The sequence below is a fragment of the Falco peregrinus genome, chromosome 1 (assembly GCF_023634155.1).
Source record: "Falco peregrinus isolate bFalPer1 chromosome 1, bFalPer1.pri, whole genome shotgun sequence".
In the NCBI taxonomy this organism is placed as follows: Eukaryota; Metazoa; Chordata; class Aves; order Falconiformes; family Falconidae; genus Falco; species Falco peregrinus.
Genome location: NC_073721.1, coordinates 65,982,973 through 66,008,968, shown reverse-complemented (window position 1 = coordinate 66,008,968; position 25,996 = coordinate 65,982,973). Strand labels below are relative to the sequence as shown.

At 47.0% G+C, this 25,996-nt stretch overlaps 1 protein-coding gene and 1 long non-coding RNA gene across 4 annotated transcripts in view; one reads left to right on the top strand and one right to left on the bottom strand.

Annotated features, from left to right (window-relative positions):
• The window catches only part of ESRRB (estrogen related receptor beta), a 135,530-nt gene that overhangs the window by 95,212 nt on the left and 14,322 nt on the right, over nt 1-25,996 (top strand). For all 3 annotated transcript variants that reach the window (XM_055812312.1, XM_055812259.1, XM_055812203.1), the window contains exons 3-5: nt 6,490-6,606; nt 22,128-22,238; nt 22,890-23,051. In XM_055812312.1, the coding sequence (XP_055668287.1) occupies nt 6,490-6,606; nt 22,128-22,238; nt 22,890-23,051 (390 nt within the window). The remainder of the gene's footprint in view (nt 1-6,489; nt 6,607-22,127; nt 22,239-22,889; nt 23,052-25,996) is intronic.
• LOC129785031 (uncharacterized) overlaps nt 8,532-25,996 on the bottom strand; it is a 158,750-nt gene continuing 141,285 nt past the window's right edge. Inside the window, exon 6 of the long non-coding RNA XR_008748457.1 lies at nt 8,532-12,384. This is a non-coding gene — a long non-coding RNA (uncharacterized LOC129785031). The remainder of the gene's footprint in view (nt 12,385-25,996) is intronic.

The window sequence follows — 25,996 nt, the reverse complement described above, 5'->3', positions numbered from 1 at the left end:
GCTTGGAACTCGTACCCATAAGGTGATACAACAGGACTTGCAAGGAGTGATATTGGGAGAACTGGTTATTGGAGAGTTGGAGAGAAGAGACACATTTACTGTCACCTTTTGAATAGGCAGGTTGTGTATCAGGCAAAGTGCCTACATCTGTGGCTTCCCTACTTGAGTCTTGCAAGCTTCAAACTCACGGAGTGTAGCAACACAACTGCTGTGCTGGGATGTCCTTACAACAATAAGGGGCTTAAAATGTGGATAATGCGTCTCAGAAGACTTGTAGGGATTTATAACAGGCTTGTAACAAAATCCGTGGTCTTCTAGGGCTTCCTGGTTGTTGTTACAGTGGATAGAGTAGCTTTTGGGAAGGGAGGAGCAGTTCAGAGAGTCTGCTCATTTTTGTGAGCAGAAGAACATTGCTATCCACAAGATCAGCAACAGGCCTGTGAGATGAAGAAGGGAGGGTTTGTGTCCTTGCAGTAGTGGCCACAGCAGCCTATCCTTCTGTCCTCAGAAATGTGCATGCTACTTTTCAGGTGGGAGTTCACAGCTAAACCCAGAAGATGTTCTGAGCTTTCCAAAAACTTTTGAAACTTAACCAGGGAAAGTGCAGTATTCCCTGGATCTAGTACCTGAGTGCTGCTTACTGTTCACAGCTCTAGCACTTGGATTCAGAAAACTATCTCCAGTTGAACTCAGCTCTATTAGTTTTGTATTTTGTTTTTGCCTCAGTGCAACTGTACAGAGAACTTTGTGTAGAAGGATCTCTTCTATGGAACTTCAGTAAAGTATTTCTGATTCAGACACCCTACAGACAAACTTGCTGGCAGCAGGGAGCCCCAGGGCCCATCTCCTGCGTCCTCGTGCAAGTAGGAGGCTGATTTGAGTGAGGCTGTACGAAACATCCAAGTCCTCTTTCATGGAGCAGGAGCCAGGTGTGTGTCCCTGAGGAGGCAAACAGGGCTGGTGTTACACCTATAGCTACCCCCTTTTCCTCTTATAGCATCAAGAATCCAAGAGCCTCACATTTCTGTTTTTCTTACTGTATAAGCCACATGAAGTAAAATTTTGGTTAATCCAAGCAATAGGGCTTATCTCACCTTCTTTTCCAAAGTCTCTTTTTCCTGCAAGTGATAAACACATGTACAGTGGGGAGTGTTTTGGTTTTGTTGGGGTTTTTTGTTTGTTTGGTTTTTAGGGGGTTGGTTGGTTGTGGATTTGGTTTTTTTTAAAAAATTATTATTTCCAAAAATAGGAGCCTCTACTGATACTTGTATATAATCAGGCACCTAGATCAGGGACATGTCCCTGGAAGCATAGGACAGCCCTGCTGAAAATCAGGTCGCTTACTGAAGTCCCATATAGGTTCAATAATATCTGAATCCCTTTCTTTGAAAACTGTGGCTTAAAAAAACCCCACTTGCCTCATGGAGATCATTGGAGAAATGTTGCTTTGATTTTCACAAAATACCTCTCCTCACACCAGGACTCAGGCTATGTTTCCTCAATTAGAAGGGCTAATTTAAGTGGAAGGTAATAGAGGATCCACTCCATGCGTATTATCAGTGGTCCCCGTCCCATTGCAGGAGGTCAGACTGGTGCCAGCTGAGGGCAGAGGAGCTGCTGGTCTGGCACTGCATTCACTGAGGGCTTTTCTACAGTTTTCAGATCCCTTTTCAATGAGACACCCAAATCTTTTTACCTTCAGAATCAGAGATAAAAAGGTTTCACGACAAAAGGGTGTGGGTACTGACCTGAAAGTGTCATCAGGGTTAGTGGTTTATTGAAAAGTCGGGTTACTTTCTCCTGCAGGCTGTCCCAGTCATGCAGAACAGCTGTATGGTGGAGGCACTATACTGCCTGCCTGATGGCACCTTCCTAAGGCTACAGTATTTTGCAAGTAGTTCTTGTAAAACAAACAAAGAAAAACAAAACTCCAAAACCCCCAACCAACCAACCAAAAAAAAAACCCCAGCTGTGAGGGCAGTGTAACAACTTTTACAAAAATTGGGATAAAAGGACACAGTTGCAGGAGCTGAGGTGCCTATGAGATGGATTTCCCTGGGAATTCCTGCTCTCGGCCCTCACCCTGCAGGGCTGGCAGGGAGGGAACCACATGGTTGGTCACAGCCGTGGCATGCTGCGACAAATCACAAGGGTGAAAGACATGACTTGAATTTGGAACTTAATAGCAGATATGTCTGAATCTGGGTTTCCCCCTGCAATTCAGGAAGAGCTGTAACCATCTGGCCCTCTGAGTCACCCAAAGGAAGAGACGGGAGGTCTGTGTGCAGCAGTGCAGAGCAGGACAGAGTATGCAAGGAAGGGAGAGGAGAGGTAAAGAATGGTGAAAAGCAATGAAGAAGAAATGAGAAAAAGGAGAGAGGGATGGGGGGGGGTCAGAAAACAGAAGTTGAGAATGCTTTAGCTTTAAAGGCTTTCTTGGCTTCTTCTAGGTAATCTTTCTTGAGTTTCCTTGTAGAAAGGCTTTATAGAAAGGCAGGATCAGTAAGTAGGGAGCCGCTTGTGCTCTCAGTGCTGTACTAATGCTGAGTTCAGCTTCCCTGAGGAGCCCTGTCCATAATTTAAGCAGGAGCTTGATGGGACTTTACTGTGCTCCCCAAGCTCAGGGAGGCATTCTTCTCTTCCCAGGCCCTCCCCTTCCAGAGAGGTGTGGTGGCTATAGGGTGTCTTGAATGACCAAGCTCTGGTGTGCAATTTTCAGATGTTCCTATTATGTGTGCAATGGAAATTATGTTCCAAACTGTTTAACAATCAAAAGTCTAATTTTACAGAAAATAGGGTAATTTTGCAGTTCTCCAGCATAAAAAAACATGATCTATCACTTCAATAGTCCTTGGCTGTTTCTTAGTATCTCTCATCTAAAGGCTTTAAAGTACAGTTAAACCTTAATGAATCAAGACTCATGATCTCCCCAGAAGGTAGGTTTGGTGCTCGTTTCATTTTGCAGACAAGCAAACTAGGACACAGAGAGGAAGTGATTTGCCCTCCAAGGTGACATATGAAGGCTTAGAACAAATCCAAACTCTGATCTGGTCACCCACCACTTGATTTTCTGAAGCTATTTTTTAGGTAAATCTTGTGCTGTGACATTGATGAGGTCCTAGCAGTTTTTTCAGATCTAATGTAAATGCTGTCTAAGGCAAGGAAGTCTTTTCTAATAAGCAACAGTTCAAAGCAAGGTCTTGTGTATTAGATTATCCCATTTTCTGCCCTTTCCTTCTGGGTCACATCATCTACAGTTCACAACACACAGAGACTTGACTCAGATTTTATACTTGCATGCAGACTTGTCCATGTGCAGCCTTGTGCACTGATGCTCTTCTGCAGGGCCTTGCAGCACCCCCAGCTGCTGCAGTGAAGGAGAGGCTCGCTCTGAGCCCCCTGCACCAGCAGCAGGGCTGGTGGTGTGACCGCCAGCCGCTGGGAGGCTGCTGGAATTTCGATGAGTTAATCTCATCACTTTATCACAGGGCACTTACAGAAATTACAGGGAGCTGTGAGCAGCTCACTGTGCTGGCAGCCAGCCCCAGGACCCATAAAAGAAATTGAGACACACACGAAAAAAAAAAAAGTCAGAGAACTTTGTTAAAGTTTTGGAGACGATAGTTTTTCTTGGATGAGTTCTGCTTGGGTAATGCTGATTGTGCCTTTCCTGGTGATGTTCCTGTTTGCTGCAATAATGGTAGGTATTGCCCCCAGCTGTAGCTCTCAGTCCATGCAGCACAGAGCATGCCTTGTGGTCTGATGTAAAAGTCCATTGACTTTGGCAGTGTTGTCTTGTGTGAAGAGGGTACAGTGGGCCTCACCTCTAGCATTTGCACCTGTAGAGAGGGCTGTAAGACACAGCTGTTGGCGCTTTCTTCCTTTAGACTGGGCGCAGTGTGTGGAAGGGGCACATAAGTCTCTGTTCAATATGAAGGTAACAAGCATGCTGAGTGGGATGTCCCACCAGTGCTGAGTGATTTTTTTTCACCTGTGCTTACCAGCAAACCACATGGCTGTAGCACTACATGGTAGCCCCTGCTTTGCTGTCCAGGAACGGGAGCTTGCCCAGTGCCCATCCTGCTCTGGCTCTGCTCCTTTAACAGTCATGATCCCAGTACAGAAGTGCCTTTGAGAACTACTCATTCAAGCTGTACACACAGTGTGTACATGGTAAAGTATCTACACCTGCTCTGACACTATTATATTCAGTTGTGATGTAAGCTTTGCAGACCATTTCCAGTATTTTGCTTATCAAGGACTTTGCTTATCAAGGGCTGGAGGCATGGGGAAGTTTGGGGATCTGCTTGACACAGTGTAGAGGGACCTTGAGCTGCCAGATGAGGGCTGTCACTGTCTCCTACTGCTATAATGGCTCAGTGCCCTTGATGTAGTGTCTGTGTTAGGGGGAAAATTTTTGGCCTTGAGACCACAAAACATGAAACCTTGCATCTCTCCTGAACTCTGGTCCTGCCTTTGCTGAGAAAGGTGGGCATTGAAACTAAGGCAAAACCTTCCAAAGTGAGACTGTGTTTGAGTTTTATCCCAGGTTTGTTCTTGATCTGTTCCTTCCTGCGTGGGGCGCAGCAAGTATCTGATGATGAGGTCAGGGCCTCCATACTCATGGGTCTGTAATGTGCTGGAGCTCTGTGTCTAGAGCAGGAGTTTGTTTATTACCTTGAGATCAAGCCTGAATCTCAATTTCCAGCTCTCTGAGAACACTGATGCATTGCTGGCTATTGAAATTCAGGCGCTGCGCAATGACGAAATACAGTCTGAATAGAAGCAACTTGTGCAGCACACTCTGCTCCTGTAGACAAACTGTATTTTGGGGGCAGATGAGCAAAGGTGGAGGGTGGGTGGCTGGGCTGGAGCTTTAGGGGCTAGTTGCAAGTCTTGTGACAAAACAAGAGGCAAGAGGTAGAAGGTTTATAACTAGCAGGCAAATCACATTTAGGCTTTGGGGGTTCTGTGCTCCCATGGTTTCACCCAGCGTGGGCTAAACATAGTGAGATAAATCAAATGGTGCTTTCTTCCTTTTGAAACTGTGCTGTGTCTTTCCACTCAGATTCCCAATAGGGTTTCCAACTGCTTAGTTAGCCCCAAGGTTCCCCCTGAGATTGGTATGTATCAGACTGTTGGTCTTTATTTAGAGGAAGGAAGGGTTTTGCACAAGAACATGGAAATCCATTACAGAAGTAGGAACATGTTCTGTTCAGTTCAGAATCAAGTACTGTCCCAGTGCTACTAAATTGTAAGCTCTACCTCTTATTTGACGGTATACAAAGTCCATACTGTGTGTTTTCTCAGCTCTCACCTACACTGCTCCCTATAACTCTGATTGAACTCTTGAATCTTAATTTCCTGCTCTAAACCACCAAACCAACTTTTCCGTTCTTCTGAACTGACTGTAGAGCTTAGAAATCCTTTTTGGAGCAGCCTGATTTACCCAGTAGCTCGGCTGCCTTAAATGTATTGTCATTGTCAATGCATCAACTGTCAAGCGTAGGTTTCCAGTCCTGCTCCACAGCAAACATTGAATACATCGAACTCTTCAGAAACGTTGCCTCCAAAGTGAATGGCAGGATGCAGACAGCTGTTTCTGTTTGTTGTCTTCTAGGACTAAATAACTGTTGCATTACACTGTGATCCAGCATAATTCCACTTACATCCTCATATCAGACCCTCACATCCATGGTTCAGTTACATTCGTGACTTACGATAAAACATGATGTGACCAGATATAAATCTGGGATGCTTCTTTCCCTGTTTTGTCTCAGAGGCAGTGTTGTGAGGTGATCATGAATGAAAGGAAGTGAGGAAAGAAATGCTGATGCTCTGTGCAGAGGGATGAGAGGCAGGTGCACAAGGACTAATATATTAAAACCGGAAAGATTTGCATAGAATTCATTTTACAGGACATCTTATCCATCTTTCTCAGTCCAGGCCTACTGCTTCCCTGCTACCTGCACTATACCAGCTGGCAGGAGGAAGCAAAGGAGGAAATGCCATTTCTGAACTCCCTGGTCCCCCAAGCAAGGCAGGATAGGACAGGTGACATCCATCCCACAGACATGGAGCAAGACAGCAAAGGGAATGCTGCTAATGTCTGAACCGCTCCCACTCTCACCCCCAGACTTGAGGGAACGGGCCAGGTTATGAGGGATGCGGCACATGGGATGATAGCATGCCTGGAGGACACTGTGCCTGAAAGCCCAGCATTGCAGTCAGCCCCTTGGATGGGCAGGTTTCTCCCAACACTTAGAGCAGTATTGCTTTTTCTGAAATGTGTTCCAGTAAGTAGTGCTGGGCTCTCTAAGAGCCATCACCTGCTGGCTGTGATCTCAGAGGATGTGTGTGTGCAAATGAGTGACCAAACATACAGCGTATACAGACTGATGGTGGTGGGATATCTGGGCACTACAGCCTGTCCCTGGATTAGTGGGGAGAACATGGTTCCTGGGTGACCATCTCTGTGTTTGATTGCAGGGAATATTGAATACAGCTGCCCGGCCACCAATGAATGTGAGATCACGAAACGGAGGCGCAAGTCCTGTCAGGCCTGTCGCTTCATGAAATGCCTCAAAGTGGGGATGCTAAAAGAAGGTAAGACAGAGTCAGACTGAGAATTGTTCTCTGTCCCAACAACACCTGGGACTCTGGGCTTTACAGGATATTCTAGGGTACCTACATGCTTTCCCTCTCTGGCTTTCCAATGGTATCTTACAGGCTTTGTAAGAGTCAGGATGGGCAGTGACCAAGAGGGCAGTCCAGAGAGGAGTATGGTTCTAGTCAGCACCTCATGGTAGGATATTACTTCTAGCACTTACAAATTTGACAAATAATTGGAAACTGACTGTGCTAGACTGTTTCCTTTCCCAAAGAAACCCCAGACTGGAGGGTGTTGCTTTTCTTGCCCCCCAGGTAATTTTGCAGTGTTGAGGAGAGGCTCTTGTGTGATCGTGACTGGGTTGGCTGGGCTTCGTAAGGGAAGGATGGAGTTAATGCAGAGCTATGGCACAGTGTGCAATGAGGGTCTGCCCCCAGTCCCACTCAGGAGACTTTCTGAAGATGGTGGGTAGCACAGGTTTGTCTGGAAGCTGTGGGTACCCTGCCCTGCATGCTCAGTCTGTGTTGTGCTCAGGCTATTGATCTGTTCAGTGCTCTCTGAGCAGTGTTCAGCTTCTCTCGTGCTGCTTTTCCTCCCCCACCCCCTTCCCCAATCCTTGTCCATTGAAGGTGAACCACAGGGAATTCAGTGGCAATTAAACACATTCTTATGGATTGACTTTAAAGCTTTGTTTCGCTTGGCTCCCTCTGGGAGAGACAGCAAGGGGAGGAGGGGGAAGGAAGGAGAAGCATTGCATATAACCCTCTGCATTGCTGTACCTGGCGGAGCGTGGTCCCCTCAGTTTAACCACAAGGAACAGCAGCTGACTGTGGCCTGTGCAAGTCCTGTGTGCTGGAGCCAACATGCCAGCACTCAGCTTGCTTCCAGGTCATATCGTCATAGCAGCTGGTGATGAATTGTACAATGTCACTTGAGTGTGTATTGCTTTGCGCTAGGGCTCTCTCATTTCTTGAGAGGCAAATTGATGGCAGCCAATGTTGTTAAAAATGTATATTAGATGTTAAACCCTGTTCTGTTCTTTGATGGATGTGTAGGTTCTGTGGTTAAGTATCTTTCTGCTAGAGCACACCAGTTACCAAGGGGAGGAGATGCAAACTTGTATAGTCTGGCCCTCCCTGATCTAGGTGTAGAGGTGGTAGGCTTGGAGGAGGCTTGAGGCTTGGAGGGAAGCACCTACTTTTGGAGTTAGAGAGGGAGCACTGGAAACCTGCTTCTCTGCACGTGGTAGTTCAGAGAGGGGATATATCCCCTTACCCACACACCAGTCCACACTAGTGACACTGGCTTTAGTGGGAGTGCAGATTGGTAATGTGCTCTAGCCTGCTCATATGAATCCCATAAAATAACCTTAAAAGCCTGATGTGACTCCAGTCACTCTGCAGAGCAGCAGCATGGGTCCAGGCTTTATGGCTGCCTGTGGCTGTGCTGCCCTGCATCCAAGCAGTTGAGCCTCTCGGAGCTGGCAGCTGGGCGAGCAGAGTCACAGGAGCCACGCTGGTGTGTCTGACTGTATGGCCAAGGCATCATCTGCTTCCAGTTCTGGGAGTTCGACAAAAGTCCTAAGCAGGGTCCCGGAAGGGTTTTGTGGCATAATCTCCAAGTTGTGTGAAAACAGTTAACTCCTCCCGGATCAGTTAGGCTGGAAAGCAATGTAAGTTCATTCACACCATGCCATGCCTGAACTCCTGAACCCTGTGGGATACTACTCGTGGCAAACTGAAATTTGACTCTAAGGCTGCTTTTGTGCTGAAGTGTATTTAGTTATTCATATAGGGATTGATTTGGCGTCATTAAAGCCACCGGGGAGGAGGTGGTTTGCTATTGATGTTAGTGTATCTGTGATCATGCCCATAATATTTAGAGCTGTGGAATATACAGTATAAAGATTTATTGATAGTAACAAGATGCAAGAACACATGACAATAGCAAGAGCAGAGGAGGCTACACTAGCGATCTGCAAATAGGACTACTGTGTCCTAACACAGACTGGTCAAGTGATTTGGGCAGGCATCTTTTTTTCCCGTTCTTTTGCTCCGTTTCCCAAGCTGAGAAAAAAGGGCCATACTGCTTTGCTTTGCAAAAGGATTGTGATGGACTGATTGGTTAACTTTATGTGAAGCCTGGTGGAAGCACAAAGTATTAGTATACAGAATTCAATCAATACACATCTTTAAAAGCAAAATCCAAAAAGGGAGAAAAATGGGTTTACAGTCTTTGGTCTCCACAGAGCCAGGAGTTTCTGGAAAGAACAAATCCTTAATTGTTTGACTTGCTCAAAAATACAGAATTGACAAGGGATTTTGGATTAGAAAAGGTTCATTGGTCTTTTCCATCTCTGGTCTGTCATCCTATTAGCTCATCCACCCCTTTTCTCTGCCAGGGCATGAGCGTTCCCAGCTGTACATTTCCAGTAGTTTTAACTGTTTTTAAAAATCCCTGATGTCTTGGTTTCCCCAGAGACCCTGCAGTCTCCAAGCACTCGTTAGGATAAGATGTGTCTTGATACTTGAGCTATGATCTTTTGTTTTTTTCTTTCACCAGTTCCCCTTCCTACTTTGCCTTGGTGTACCTTTCTCTTCTTCCTTGGGTTCATCCACGGCAGAAGGTTGCTAAGCCAGGTTCTTTCTCCTGCTTGAATACTGGGAGTTTGGAGAAAAATGGTCTTGTGGTTAAAGGTGAGATCTAGAAACCAGTTCTTCTCTTGACAGGTTCCTCCCTGATGCGCTTGGCACTGGGCTGGTAACTTAGTGGGGACATTTCTTGGTAAAGAAACTGTCCTTCCTCAGAAGAAGAAGAGTATGATATTCCATTAGGATTTTTTTTTTATTAAGGGTTTTATGATACCTTGTCATTAGGGGAGGAAAGATTTTCTTGGTTATTGTTGTCATACATGATGTACATACCACCTCCTGCCTGCTGGGCATGTGGCATGAGCATGTTCTTCAAGCAGAAGGCACCAGTATTCAAAGATGGCAAAAGCAGGGAACCATGACTTCAAGCTTCTGCCTTATGCTTGAAATGCTCAGCTTCGTGCTGCAGGAAGGACTTAAGTTCTCCCCTTGGGGAGTGCAGATGAGGGTCACCAGGCATCTTCTCTCCTCCCGACATGGGCTGCAGCTAGGTGAACAGCTGTGAATGTAGCCCTTTAAGATCTGGGGAGACTGCTCCTAACACAGAAGTGCAGGTTATTCAGGCAGTGCTGAGTGAATGAGGATCAGGGCAGGAAGAGAGCCAGTGAAGCAATCAATAGGTGTCTCAGATATCCAGGCCACTTTCTTTAAGAGAGCTCTGATCAATGCATTGCAACGAGGGAACTGCATGGACACCAGAGCTTTGCTGTCTCAGGTTCTCCTGGCGTGACGCTGCAGGGCAGGCGAGACTCACTGGGGAAAGCAGTAGGCGGAAAGCTCTGCCCAAGGAGCCCAACTGGCTGAGATGTCTGAAGTGTTGGCCTGTCTGGCTGCCTGTCTCTCACTTTCCCCTTTCATCGGGAGTGTGCCCCCAGAGAGCATTAATTAGCCCCTCACTAGCAGGGTCAGATAGGAAGCTGCTGAATCTGGAGTCCGGGATGCCAGCAGACTCCAGTCTGTGCCCCCATAGAAAGGCACCATCCCTAGAAAACCTGCACTCTGCTGCTCTTGGCCTTGCTGCAGCACCAGCCTGCAGGCAGAGGGAGATGGGGCATCTTCACAGCTTCATCCAGTAGAAGTGCATGTCCTCCTGCCCTGCAAAAATCAGGAAAACCTGAGCAACCTCTGATACTACTGACCCCAAATGGAAAAGACGATACCTACATACATGCCTGGCTAGGGATGGCCAGGGCAGGAAGGTGTGCCCTGCAACCTGCGGAGGAGAGGCACTGTTCAGAGCTGGGCATCCCTGTCTTTGGCCACGTCTTTGCTTCCAGCACTCTGTCTTGTGCCCACAATGACTGAAGTGCAGCTTTTTGAATTCTGGACTCTACAAAGTATTTCTAGATCTCTCTGGCTCTCTAGAATGATGGATAGAGAAATTTCAGCAGTTTGGCAGGTCTCTTTTAAAACCTTAATATACCTTGTTGGTTTTGGGGGGAATATACCCTTGCCATTCACGCTCTAGCCACCCATGGCCTTTCTGTTCTACAGCAATTTGTTTGTCTTTTAGAGGTAGATGTAATTTCAGGTGACACATGGCTTGTGTAAGTAGGCTCAGAGGTTTGATTTTGGACATTGGCTGGTTAAACATGACCTCACAGCCTTGCCCTCCACATCTCTGCTGCATCTCTGAAGTCACAATCCTGTGTGTCACCTTGTAGAATGGCACTGTGATGAGGACAGTGATGTCAGTCCTTTTCTGTGTGTCCAGTATGGTAGATTGACCTTTACTGGCCACCAGGTGCCCACCAAGTTGCGCTCTCACTCCCCCTCCTCAGCAGGACAGGGGGAGGAAATATGGTAAATAAGCTCATGGGTTGAGATAACAACAGGGAGATCACTCAGCAACTACTGTCATGGGCAAAACTCGACTTGGGGAAAACTAGTCTCTTGCCAGTTCATAAGAGACTGGGATTTTAAGAAAACAAAAGTAAAACCACCTTCCGCCTACTTCTGCTTCTTCCCAGGCTCAACTCACTCATGACATCGACCTCCTCCCTGCCTGAGCAGCTGCAAGTGGATAGGGACTGGGGTTTAGTGGTCAGTTCGTAAGGCTTCGTCTCTGCTGCAGTTTCCTTCTCATGCTGTTCTCTGCTCTGGCATGGGGTCCCTCTCACAGGATACAGTCCTTCATGAACTTCTCCAACGTGAGGCCTTCCCCATAGACTGCAGTTCTTCAAGAACTGCTCCAGCATGGGTCCTTTCCATGGGGTACAATCCTTCAGGAACAAACTGCTCACGTGTGTGTCCCCCACAGGCCACAGCTGCTGCCAAAAAACCTACTTGTGAATGGGCTGCTCTCCACAGGCAACAGCTCCTTACCAGGAACCTGTTCTAGCACAGGCTGTCCACAAGCTACAATTCCTGTAGTATGTCCACCTGCTCCAGCGTGGGGTCCTCCATGGGCTTGCAGGGTGAATATCTGCACCTCCGTGGGCTGCAGGGGGACAACTTGCTTCACCACAGTCTTCTGCACAGGCTGCAGGGGAGTCTCTGCTATGGCACCTGGAGCACTTCTTCCCCTCCTTCTTCTCTGACCTTGGTATCTGCAGGGCTGTTTCTATTGCATTTTCTCACTCCTGTCTCATGCTGCTGCATGGCGTTTTTTACCCTTCCTTGAATATGTTACCACAGAGGCACCATCAGCGTCACTTTGGCCAGTGGTGGGTCCATTTTGCAGCCATGTAAAGCTGGCTCTGCCTGACCTAGGAGTAGCTTCTGGTGTCTTCTCACAGTCACCCCTGCAGTCCCCTGCTACCAAAACCTTGCCACGTAAAGTCAGTGCAGTCAGTTCATGAAAGGGAAATGCCCTGAGATCATAGGAAGAGGGATGGGGATAACAGGTGAGGTGTGAGATGGGACATCAGGGTCTCTCCTGTCCTCGTCTTTGAGTGAAAATGACAAGACAGGCAAGTGGAGGAGAGGCAACACTGGACATACCAAACCACACGATACAAATGGAGCAGACTGGCTGTTGTCTGGGTATTTGGTCTTTGACTATTGCGGAAGCCCTGCAGAATTTTTCTTCAATGGATTCCTGCTTGTATTGTTTCTAAAGCTGTGGTGTTCACTGTTGTGTGCTGGCACATCTGCAGAGACCCAGATGGAGCATAAACAGGTCTGAAAAGGAAACAAAGCTGGGTCACTAACGCTTTCATGAAACGCATGTGCGTGCAATCATGTGTTGCATCAGACAGTGATAAACCAAACAGCAAAGAAAATAACTGCCTAAAAATAATCTCATCCAGGCATTGAGATGTCATCCATTATTCCACCAGCCTTTGAATCTTGTTTTCCTCCTTAATAGGAATAATATGTATTATGTTGCTGAACATCGGTTGTCTTCTGCTCCCTGCCAGGGCTGAGACTTGTCTCCTCAGGGTCTTACTCATGACTGAGGCCTGGGAGTAACTTTCTGAGGCGTGTGAGTGCCTTCTGCCCAGTTTCTTGCAGACATCACTGGTTGGCTTCCAAGAAAGAGGGCAAAGACTGAAAGGGCCCTGGGGAGGTGTCCTTTGGTAGACCAGGCATACCTTATTTCAGAGAGCAGAAGCTATTTCTGGAGTCCCACAGATCTACATGCATTTCTTGCGATAAAAGCAGCAGGGCAAAGTCCCGGGATAGGAAATCTGCCCTGTACGTGGTGCTTCGCCCCACTCTTGTCTTTGAAGGGAGGTTGTCCTCTGGCCTAGCCTCTTGGCTGTCAGGAGTCACCCAGCGGCTGTTTCTTGTGTGGTGAGGTCTACAAATGCAAGGAAGGCAGGCAGTGGAAGATAGCCTTGATCTGGATGCAGAAAAGTGAGGCTCTTTAACAACAAGTGAGATGTTAGGCAATTATCCAGGAAAGGCATATGATTTATCTGTATCAATACTGATCCAGGTAAGTCCTGATACCAGGACTGTATGTGCTGTGGTGTAGTAATCCCAGGTACAACCATGCCTTTCCCAGGCTTTCCTCCTTTGCTCCTAATGCATTTCCATAAGAAATGCTAAAGAACATGTTAAAATTTGACAGGGCACCCAAATTCTTTGTTACAAATTCCCCAAGCTCTTGGATTCCTATCTGTCTAATCTGATTTCTGATGTAGTAATTGCTGGAATACGTGGATACTGACACTGCAGGGCCAGGTAGTGAAATATGAATGAGAAGTGAACAGAGGAGAGCCGCAAAGTTCATTCAGCTCATCTTCCTCTTAATTATTCCCCTTCCCTCCTGTCCTCGGTGCCTTTGGGAATACCCTGCCTCCCAGGAACTTGCAACAACTTGATAACCCTAGTAGTGCCTTAAGTGCCTGCATCTCTGTGAATGTTGGAGGTCGTCTCCACTTCAGAGATGGCGAGCCTGTAATCTCCAGATTTCAGAAGGGGCTGTCTCTTAAATCCATGCTCCTCCTGTTCAAGACAGTGGCTGATAGGGAAACCCTGTAGGCAGTGGAACTTTCCTAGTGTTTACCCCTAACTGCTGTTTCCCTTACCAGCTGCAGCCAGTGGCTGATGTAAACGCTTCCCAAGGAAGCAAATCTGTCGCTCTGGGCAGGCCTGGCTCTGGGATGTTATAACTTGAGTGCAGTCACCTAGTATCTAAACAAGGGATTCTAAGCACTGGCAATCTCAAACTACTTCCACTCAGTAACTTTGCCTTTGTCCTTCTCTAAAATCCAGATAACCGAATTAACAACAGAGCTTTTTTTCAGCAACATAACCAAATGGAGGGTGTTTAATTTCTGTTTTCAAGTGAAAGAATCTCTCAATGGAGTAAAGTGTTTCCAGCAACCTCTCCCCACTCCCTCCTGCCCCCATCCGTGCTTCCAGACCATGTGTTCTCAAAAAGATATTTGATTTCAGTGAAAGCTCAGCTGACATCCCTGCAATATGCTCGGGTTCTTGCTTTGTGCTTCCTGGGAAGGGTGAGGGCTCCTCCGGGGATCCTGGGTAATTGGGTTAGTGGCCAGCTCATGTCAGGAAATTAAAAGGCAGCCCCGATCAGGTTGCTGCTGCATGCGATTTAATGGCTTTGTATTTATAGAGTATTCCGCCTCCAGCCGGTGCCAGAAATATCACTATTGGAGGCATCCAAATGAAAAAAGAGAATGAAAAATTATTTTTCTTTCTCTAAAATACCCGTGTTTAAAAACAGACAGGCAATCCCCTGTCCTTTAAAACAGGATCTCCAGGTGCAGCGAGTGGCATCTTGATGTCTATATCGTCCATGCCCAACTATTTTCCAAGACATGATTTGAGCGTTTGCAATGTAGCTGGAGCTGGGCTGGATGGTGGCATGACACAGAGCATGTGCTGCCCTTGGCAGAGCAATGGCAATTCTCCCAAGAGGAGATTTCAGTGGATGGGCTGTCCGCAAAGCACGCAGTGGGCTGATGGCACTTGGTATCTGTTTTCTGGCCGCAGAACTGGTGCACCCAGGACCCTCCCCACACCTTTCTGCCATATCCAATGGATCATGAATCTGTTTAGTTTCGTTGCTTCCATTCATTGTGAATTACTAATCTGCCTAGGTTCTTGGTATACCTAACTAAATCTCTGTTCTATCAAACACAAAGTCCAGGCTCCATTGATACACATCTGTGTGGGTTCAGAGAGTCATCAGATCTACACAGGTTTATGATAAGCACTTTGTGCAGTCTGTCAACAGAAATTGTGCTTAGGGCTCTTGTAACACACACAGAAAAGAGGAAGCTGATAAAAGCTACAACCATCCCAGTATGGTTGCAACCGCAACCATTGTGCTACAAGCCTTTAGGAAGTTCCGACAACACAATATGTAAGATCCTCCAAGGTGAGCAAGAGTAGGGACTGAATGTGTGTCCCACTGCTCTACAGTAACTTAAGGCATGTGCATCAACATTTTCACAGCCTTTGGTGACCTACGTTCACCAGTGACTCAGCTGTGCCAAGATTCTCAATCCCTTCCTTTTGAAGACTGTGCCAGCCCTTGAGCTGCAGTGTATCCTGAGAGGGTCTTCACTCAGAATTGCTTGGCACAGCAGTTCTAATTTAAGACTTAAATAATAAATAATAAGCGGACACTACTTCTTAGCATTGGAAAAGCCACTGCTGAGGTGAGGACTTCAGGAGACCCTTGAAGGCTGCAAGGCCCAAGCAGACTTGCTCTAAGAGGCTAGCCAAAGCGGCAGCATGTTGTGTTGGTGGGTCTAACTCGCTCGCCTCTGTGCATCTCCATCACAAATAGGCCTTTCTCCCTGAAGTGGTAGTGGTCTCTCCATTGTGTCACATATCTAATAATTTGATTCTTGATCCATCCTTATGCTCCTCTACCTGTTCCAAAAGGCTCATATGCTCTGCCTAAATAGATTGAGACAGAAAACTGGGCTAGAGAAGGCATTGGTCTGACCTTGCAGGTTTCTCTTGGTAGTCAATGGAGAGAAGTATTTGTCCTAACTCCTCCTCAGGTAAGTGCTTGGCCAGTAAGATGAATGTGGAGGTCCCTGCTTCTTTCTGTTGCCTGTCAAGGGAGCCCAGATGCACAGAAGGGAGCTATCAAATTCTAAAGGAAGGAGGGTTAAATCACACCTAGGGTTGCGTGTTTCTCTAGGCAGCAAAATACCCCTTTGGGGGTTTAGCTCTGAGCACTACCTCTTGGAAAGACAGTGGGGCTGGGGCTTTGTCATCTTATAGGTCCTCTTGTGAAAGGCATCCTTGGTCTTTTCCTGACAGGCCTGTGCCTGCATCTGTTCCTTTCATGCAGTGTCCCTCAGCCTGCTGCTATGCAGGCATTGCCACCATGGGTGACATAGCCAGTAGAGCTGCTGTCCAGCTTCAGACTGTTCTAGAGGGTTCGGTAGGGAAGCAATCAAAGGAGGACATTTGCATGGACCATGAACACAGCGTTGAGTGTTTGAGTGGTGGAGTTATTACAGAGCTGAACATGGTACTTTATTCCCATGTGCCTTTGAAGCTCTGGTTAATTCCTGACTTTCCAGGGTGACTGATGGGAAAGGTGAGAAGGGCTCCGCACAGGAAGGAAGCTGTACATTTGAGAAACAGCAATGGCTAATGCTGCAGAGACACCTTTGCCAGAGCTGGCAGCCATGCAGCTGGCGTTGGCAGAGGGGAAGGGCTGGTCTGCAAGCTGTGTAAGTTACACCAGAGCCTGTATGCTTTGAACCAACCACTTGGGATGTGCTGCTTGTGTTTCTGTGTGTGAGGAGCAAGGAGACCTTGTGCTACTGCTTCAAGGCATGTGATAACCTCATACTAGATATCAGCAGGCATCACAGGGCTAACCTGTCCCTCCGAGTCCAGGGACTCTTTAGCCAGACAGCCAGCAAAGGAGCTTTCCTACCTGACTAACATGTCCCTGAAAACATCAAAGGTGGAACAGGCTGCAACACTGTGCTTGAACAGATCTAATCTCTCTGTAGGCCCTGGTAATGCAGGAGATGGATTTTTCAGCTCCACTGTCCCCCTCCCCAGGTTAGTTTTCCACCCTCCATTGCAAGTGTCTTTCCCAGGCTTGCTGAGCTGCACCCCTCAAGTTGCTTTCCTGTGTTTCAAATGAGTTGGGTAATTGCACCAGTCATCTACCAGCAGATTTTCCAGGGGCTGGCCTCTTTTCGCAGCAGTATAAGATCCTAATGGTGCAAAGGGGTCTTTTCCCCTTCCCATGCTGGAATCTCTGCGTTCTAACAGAAGAGACCCTAGTCAGGTTGCAGCCTCTCCACTCTCATTGAACAGAGATGCCTTTCCCTATGGTCTGTTTCTTTCCCCGTCTTGGCAAGCCTAACTTCCATTTGTCACCGCTGCTGTTTCCTTGATAGGCTTCCTCCTGGCCCACTCATCCCATCGCCACATCCTGTTGCCTCTCCTGAAGTTCAGAGCAAAAATGGAGAGGGAAATTCTGTAGGAGACACCTTGGGCACTACCCTTCTCTCTTTCTTCTCTGCTCTTCACCTACACCTTCCAGCTTCCTTGGGCCATGCCGATTCATGTACTTTAGACCGCAGCTCCTGGGGACAGGGGCATCTCTGTTAGCTACAGAGCACCACCACAGCTCCGACCCAGGGAGGACAAGCAGGCTGCATTGATGCACAAACTGCAGCTCAAGGATTAGGTGGACAGCAGGCACAGGACTTGACCGGTGTATCAGGGAAGCTCAGCAGAAGCAGCCCTGTGGGCATTGCTCCCTGGCCAGCACTTGCCCTGTGTTCCCTTTGGTTGTGTACTTCTTGGTCTAGACACATATTGTACTGTGCAAACCCTGTAGCTTGGCTCCTCCGTTAGCTTTGTTGGCAAGATAGAGATTTCTGTTCCTATCAGTTCATGGGCATGTGATAAGACTCAGTGGCAGGTGAGGTGAGGCTAGTAATTTGACTCGACAGCTGATATTGGGCCTAGACTGCATTTCCCACTGGCCAGGGCTTAGCTTCACAGAGCTTTTAAGAGTATTTTTAGTCCCCAGAAAATAAAAGAGAAACTAAACCTGACTCCGTGTGCTGTCGCCTCTGCATACTCGGCTATTTTTACTTCCGACAGACTCGGCTTGGGTCCAGCTTTTAAAAAAAGCTGGAATTATTTTACTTCCATTAAGAAAAAAAACCCAAAGCCTGATGTTATCAAGTCAGCAAGGGGACATCTGATCCCAAAGTTGTCGGGCAGATGTCTCTCCAAGGGGCATGTCAGAGAAATGCAGGGAGCTTGAACAGATCAGCAGATCAGCTCTCCCACTGCAGAGGCTTGGTGCTGGCACAGACCTCTCTGCAAGAGCGCTTGGAACACGAGTGGCACCCACAGGACGCTTAGAAAACTGACAGCCCTACCCCAAGCAGGATGCTGAGCCGAAAATTCCTGCACAAGGCCTGGCCCTGCGGTCCTCCCTGTCAGGTCAGAGGGGGCTCAGGCTGGGGAGCTGAGAGCATGCTGCCGGGGGGCTGGGACTCAGGCCCTATGGCGGACACCAGGGTCAGCTCTATGCAGGTCAGATGGTGCCAGGAACCTTATGCAGGGTCCCTTGAAAGGTAACGAGATTCAAGATTCAGTGAACAGCAGCACTTCCTTGCAACGCGGGAGTGGGAGGAGAGAGGATGTCCCGGCACAGATAGGCTTCATTTGCGAAGAAGCAGCTGTCAGAAAGGTAAGTTATGAAGGGGTGATACTTCCCAAACTTTGCCCTGTACCGTTGCATCTCACATTATGTATGTAAGCACTCCCTTCTTTACTGCTCTAGCAGCCCTTCCTTGCTGATACTATCGAGGCGGGGGGTCCAAGAGTGCCTACGGTGGTGCCGGTTTTGTAGGACAAGTGCCTTCTCTCCTGGGAACTGGCCAGTTGTGGCCCATGCGAGAAATGGATTTGTGCAGAAGCTGGAAGGCAACCGCTTTCTCTTGCTGCTGTCTTGTTGTCAGGCTGTTGGCACCAAATCCTGTGTAAGAGTTGTCAGTACAGACCAGCTGCATCTCGTAAGTGGCCACTGCACCTTGCAGTTAGAAGTTCAGGTGGCTGCATATTTGGTGTGAAATCCGCCCTTGGGATTACAGTGGGTGTGCCACTCAGGCTTGCTCCAGCCCTCTTTCTTTGATCTCCCTTCTCCTCACACTCTCTCACTTCCATTCATATCTCAGTTTACATTCCCCTTCATTTCTTCTCTGCTCAGTGCTTTCCTTCATGCTGCTTCTCTGAGCTCACCCACTGCACCTCCCCATTCCATTTTAATGTCCTTTAGTGTCCCTTTCAGAGCTGCACTGTAACCAGCCTGCCTATCTTAAAACCAGCCACCGAGGAAACCAAAGCAGAACAGCAGGCATTAACAAGGCACCTGAATATCACAGCTCAGTACCGCGTCCTGATTTTTGGCTATGCCCTTTCCCTCCATCTAGGCGTGACCTATTAGGCTGTCAGATCTTTGGGGAAGGGATTTTGCCATGATGCTGATGTCTGGAGTGTCACGGGCAGGGACTTAGGGGGTTGAAATGCTTTTGTTTGCTGTAGCACCTGCAGCTCGCTGCATTCAGCAACTGGCTCTGGGATGTGCTATGCAAGGGTCAGCCTATTCACTGGCTCTGTGGCTGGAGCGGTGACAACAGGGTACAGTAGTGGCTCTGCAAATGCTGATTGAAAACATTTGCCTCAAGGAGTGTCACACAGGATGGGGAACAAGAGGACAAACACTTGTTCAAAATTAACAAGCCAAAGTCCTTGGGCAAACAGACCTCTATCTACTCAGCGACAGAAGGAGGGATGGAGGGTAAATCTCTCAGTGTGTCTCTCATCTTTTTTTAATGCACTTAAGTCTTTTGTGTCCTTATAATCTGATTGAGGGTCCCTAATACTGCTGCAACCTGTGCAGCCATCCCTCTGCCAAGCACTGGAGCTTCTCCTTGGGAGAAGGGAATGAGCTCCTTCCCCCATTTCTTCCTTACCTCTCCCAGACCACCCTCCCTGATGCTTATCAAACTGCATGGTGAAAGCGTCCTGGAGGGCTGTGTGTTGTCTTCTCCTGGGCTGAGAATGGCATCTCCCTGCAGCACTGCATCCTCCTGCCTGCTGGCGTGAGGGAATGGACCCCTCTGTGACTCTGCTTATGCAAGGGTCCTGTGGAGCTGAGATTCAGGCCTGAAGTCTGCAGCCTGTTCTGGATTCCTTCATGACCTTTAAATAGTGTATTCCCGACCCTTTGAATTTTCACATCTAGTTCCTTTGTTTACTGGCAGTTCCTGAAATTTGTGTCTCTCCCTCCTCTCCTGGCTTATAGGTAGGTGCTGTTCATTCAGCAGAGCATGGAATAGACATCATCTTTCTTCGGAAACCAGGGCACATTGATAAAGGGAAAGAAATAGTAGGTGAAAATCAAAGCTTCCTGCTTCATCCAGGACTTTATTAGTGCTGTTCCTCAGGGATCTCTCCAGATAATCTCAGGTTTGCAATTCCCTGGCTGCCCTTTCTGGAATCACTTTCTGGAACATGTTGGGGCTCCCAGGAAGGAGTCTTGCCCACAGGCTACCTGCTGCTGAGAATGGAGGTAAAAGAAGCAATGGGCAGCATTTTTAGAAACACTACCATGTAATGGAGGAGAAAGGTGGTACTTATGCTTAGGGATGTCAGTGAATTCTCCACATAGAGTCAGAAATAGAAAATGGGGCAGGAAATTACTCAGTGTGATCTGAGTTCACCTATTCAGCTTCATGTCTTTCCATCTTCAGTGTCTGCCGTCCTCCCACAGCAGCCACTTGCAACAGCAATTCCTTTGCTCTGGAGAGCTCCAGACCTGCTCATTCCTGCTTCTGCTCAACAGGAGCAGCAGGACTTTTAAAAGGAAGTAGCTATATAGCATTAGTAATATCATGCCTATGAGACTCTGTCGCCACACACCATGGCTTACAGGTAATGCCCCCTGGACCTCCAGGTGGGTGTTGCTACTGTCACAGAGATTTTGCTGTCAGACGTGTAACTGTAACCGAGTGCTGTGGGCCTGGTTGGTGTTGCTTATTCTTGCTGCTGGGGGGCTGTTGGTATTGTCTGTCTGTCAAGCTGGTTTGGGTGCTCCAGCCACGAGGAGTGTCAGGATCTAGGCGTTGGGGCAAGTAAGGGTTTCACGTGGAGCTGGTGTGGGCATTACACTCTGTTACATGACACAGTAAGCAAACGTGGCATTGAAATGCACAGTGTGACAGACATGTGCTTCTTCCTAGGGTAGAATATTTGTCAGCAGACTGACGGGTTTTTCAGGTGTACAAGTTGTTCAAAAAGCATCACTTCAAAACTGATCTGGAGTGTTTGCTTTTAGTTGTTTATGTTTATGTAGTGGATTGATTGCAAAATATTAATGGCTCAATGTGATTAGTAAGTGTATCACATAATTGGTTCCTGTGATCAGACTAAATAAGCTCATGTGTTTCTAAGGAAGTGCTTGTATAGTGTAAATTCAAATTTGTATTCTGTTTGAATGCTCCTACATTTACATTGATATTTTTTTTATTATTTTTTTTTGCGATAGCTGTTTCTCCCAGAAAGACTGAGTTACTTCAGTTTCACAGGAACTGGTTACTAGAGACAATGTGGCTGGCCAGAAATAACTGACAATTGGACAAAAATCTATGGCTTTTATCCAATTTGGTTTTAACATTGTATTTTGTACTAATACAGCAATTCAGCTGCTGTTCCTGGTCTGTTGATGCTGCTCTGGTTTTTTGCATGGTGACAGTCACTGGTGCTTCCCAGTCACTGGGAGCTGTTTTCAATGCACTATTTGCAGTTTGATTGACTGTGTTTTGACAGAGCTGCAGCAAATTCTTCAGTGTCTCCCTACTTCAGCTTTATCATTGCTTTATTGTAGTAGAGGTTGTTTCCATTTATTTGTGTTCTACTTTTATTACAGTTGCTTTACTTGATCAAGGCTGAAACATCTTTGTTGCATTCACAGTTCATAATCTATTTGCTATAGGTCACTTTTTTCAAATACAAACAGTGAGAGGTCACAGAACATTTAACTTCTCATTTTTAGGAACAATCTAAAAGCTTATTTTTATAACTGCAGGTTTGACTGACATTTAAAGTCTTTCTTTTTAAAAGCAAGATCATCTAGAGGGCATTGAGGTCTGAAGCTTTTCATTTGCCGTCAGATTGATGATGATTCAAGAGTTGGAACGGGTTAATTTCTGTCTTCATTAATGTTTTGAATAAAAGAAAAGCTCACAGCAGCATGGTTAGAGCTGGAGGCAGTCTAGCTGGTATTATTGGGACTGCTGGGTTCAGCTGAGAGCTCAAGTGTTTGGGAGAGGGAAGCTCCCTGGAGTGTGGGGAATGTCTTACTTAGCAAATCTTAGCATCTGCATGTCAAGGTTCCCTGTGGCACTACAGAATCATGAGGATTTATCTTGGTTTACCTGCAGGTGTTCGTCTGGATCGAGTCCGTGGAGGCCGTCAGAAATACAAGAGGAGACTTGATTCTGAGAGTAGCACTTATCTGAGCTTACAGATCCCTCCCCCAGCTAAAAAGCCACGTACGTATTGGTCTTGAATTGTGGCCTGTTGAGCAACCACTAAGTTTCTTTTTATTAGTCTCCCAAAATATACAGTAGAGCAGCTGTCACTTGATTCCCATATCAGTTGCCAGCACTAGGATTTTTTCCTTATGATCATAGTGCAGAGGTAGATCAGGTACAGCAAGGCACAGCCTAGTGCTGTATTCATTGTACCTAGGGTTTAAATACCAGACCTTTTCTAGAAGATTATGGAAATCCATTTAGTGATATTCTGATCTTTTCCTGTATCCAAGCTATGTGAACAAAACTGGTCCCACGCTGATTTCTGTCTTCCATACTCCCCATAGTTCTCTAAACTTTTCCACATTCCACCAACTGATTATTCCTGCCTCCTCCTGCCCTTACTGGACATACCTGAGACAATGGCTGACAACCTTACAGTCGCTTCCTACTTTTGTCATCCCTGTACAGAGCTGGTTCTGCGCAGGCAGATCACTACAGCTTGTGTAGCTGCAGTGTAGTCTCCTGTTGTGACCAAACCCATTCCTGAGGTCCTCTAGGCACTAAAGTCAGTCGTGTCTGATCCCCCAAAGGTCCTTCTAGAAAGGGCTGTTACAACACCTTACGTTATGAGAGATCCCACAACAACTTCTCCTTTGAAATGTGCAGTGACTAAGATCGTCTCCCACTTGCTGGTGGCTGAGCCAGAGAAGATTTATGCCATGCCTGATCCAACCATGCCGGAGAGTGACATCAAAGCCCTGACAACCCTCTGTGACCTGGCAGACAGGGAACTGGTCGTGATCATTGGCTGGGCAAAGCACATCCCAGGTAAACGGGGAGTTACAAGGGCGTACGCATGAACAGCAAAGGGAGCTATTATTTATCACTGTGCTTATCAGTTCTGCCTTCAACCAGGATTTTTACATATAGTGATGGGTAGAAATTGCTGTCACAGAAGACTGCTTGTGATGAGCTCTCATTGGTAACAAACTCCAATATAGCCTGTGGTGTAGGTGCATACATTGATGCCTATATATGCATGTGCCCTGGGATTATGCAGAAGACTTTGAACTGTGATAAAGTTCTCGGTTGTGCCTGGCATCAAGTGGCACAGCAAAAGCACTTGGGAAACAGCCCTTGGGATGGTACAGCGGACTTCAGTGATGTTGCACTACATCAGCATGGCCTAGGTCTGTTGTGTTTATAGATGAGTAAATCTTATGGCAGTGACTGGAGTTTACTGGTAATGAAAGGAAGGCAGGTACCCACCCTGTCTGTAACAGGCATTCTCACCCGGCCTTGGGAGAGCTTTTGTCATACTGGATTCACCACAGAGCACATTCCATTGTGATAGAGGGCTTACTCACTACTGTCAGTGAATCTCGAGGCTTCTGTGCTGACAAATAATGAGGACAACTTATTAGTGATCTGACTGGCCTCAGAAGGCTCACTGACTATATCTGGTGAGTGCCTGTGTGATTGAGGGACATAGCAAGTGTGTCTCACCTGCAGGTAGGATAGAGCCAGGCTGAAGGAGCAGACATGGCCCTCAAGGGGGTTCTGAGGACAAAGATTTGGACTGGGAAGGGAAAATGCACCGACTCTCTAGTTTTCCCTAGCCCCTGCCAAAAAAAGGTAGGTTAGATTTGGGTGTAGAGATGGTTAGAGGGAACTTACGGTATGTCCTTGGGGTTTACACAGATGCTTTCCAAAGACTGTTTCAGATGCTCACTATGAACAGCTCACTACAGCTGTCTCCTTCTGCCTGCCTTGTGTCAGGAGAATATCTGATGCTCAGCCATAAGATATTTGCACATTGTATCATCCACGGCATGGGTCTGTATTCTTTTGCTTTGCTTCTTGGCTTTAAGTTCTTCCTTGATGGTGAGGTATCTAAGCACAAGTGATCAGACAGCTTAGTTCTCCCATGTATTTTGTTTCTCTTTGTAGCTCCTCTTGTGGCTTTGTGGTGGCTGTTCCTCTTTTTTCAGAGGAAGTATTTCTCCTGGAACTCAAGGGTTAGTGGTTTCCTGGGTTATATGGAATATGGACTGTTACGTGGTGGGACTATGGAAGCCTGGAGAAGCTTTTTCAGGACAGTATTTCTGAGTAGAGGTTAATCCCAGTGATGCCCTTCTTACATGAGATCTGCATATCTGGAGGGATTATCCATCTGGGGCTGATTCATCATAAATGGAGTTACAGTGGTGATTAGGGAACTCAGCCTGGATTGCTCTACTAACCCAGTACTTGGGGTGTTAACGGGAATGATTTTAATGCAATGCAATTAGCTGCTACGGCTGTCCAGTGTGGTGCCACTGTATGTTCTAACCTTGGCTATTTCCCTTTGCACGGGGCGCCCTGCCGTAGTTCCCGAGCTCGTGGCTGTGGGATGAGTGTGGGATGCTCAGCTCCAAGTTCCTAGTTTTCCAGCCTGCCATGGCGATATTATCCCAGAACAGGAGTGTAGTAGAGATTATCCCTGCACTGTGGAAGGGGCTCTTCCTCTCCTTTCTGAAAGGGAAGACATACCTGCCATCATCTAAGTTTTCTCTGTGTGTTCTCCTTTCCTGTCAAAGGCCCTGCAACATGGTAACAGCCATCAGCCTGGCACGGTGCAGGCCAGCAGCAGTATTATAACAGGACTGTGTGCACAGGAGAGAGCTCAGGGATCATTACACAAGGGAGCAGTACCAAGAAACCAACATAATAAGAGACAGTTCATAAAAATGGAACAAAATACCTTGTAGTTCCGAAACAAGTATGAAACATACTGAGTTAGGCAGCAAGGGGGCAGAGCAGGGCAGGGCCAGGAGGCTGCCAGGTGTCTAGATTATCCATGCCCCAGGTGTTGGTACAAACTTCTGCCCCACAGTGTTAGGAAATAAAATCAGGTAAGCTTAAAGACACTTTCCTATGATAACAGGAAAGTGTGATTTAATGGTGTTTAGCAAATTTTATTAGCTCAATAGCCTTATTAGCCATTACCTCAAAAGCTAGTCTTAACCAATGTGAAGTTGTCTCCTTCAGTAGGAGTGCCCCCCCGCCCCCTACTCTTCCTCTCCCCTGTGCTAATTGTCTTTGAACAGCATCAACCTTTTCTTCGTGTGTGATGCAGGGAGTCAAGACTTCTCTCGAGGGGTGACGATGAAGGCTCTCCCAGGGTAGCTGTTGTGCTGCTTTCACTAGGAAGACGATAGTACTAGCACAGAATGAAATATGGCAAGTGGAGTGACAGCAGCTGTGTCTGGAGTGGCCTCAGATCCTATAATTACATCTCCCTTTATTACCTCTGTTAATGGCCCTCCAGGATGACAGAAATGATAATAAATTAACAGATTATGAACTCCACTTGCCACAAATTATGTGACTTTTTTAAAAAAAAATTCTGGGAGCTCCCACTGCCAAACCAATGAAATAAATAATTTTTTTTTAAATCACAAAAAAGAAACCTGAATGTCACATCAGCTGTTGAAAATAAAGCAGCTTTTCTCAACCTGCATTTGGGAAGGAGGGAAACAAGCATGCAGCTCTGTGCTGGAGACAGGCTCCTCTTTTGGTAGCCTAGGGATGGCAGCGGAGCATTCAGCACCTTTCAGGATCAGACCTGAGAAAAGCAGCAAGAAACAGATCACTAAGGGCACTTTATGGATGCTGTGCCATCAGACAGCTCAGGAATGCAAAACAGCGGGGCTCTAGCAATTCCCAGGAACTGTAAGATGACAAGGCAGTTGAATTTCACAACTAGAGGTTCTCCGGTGTTACAAACCTAT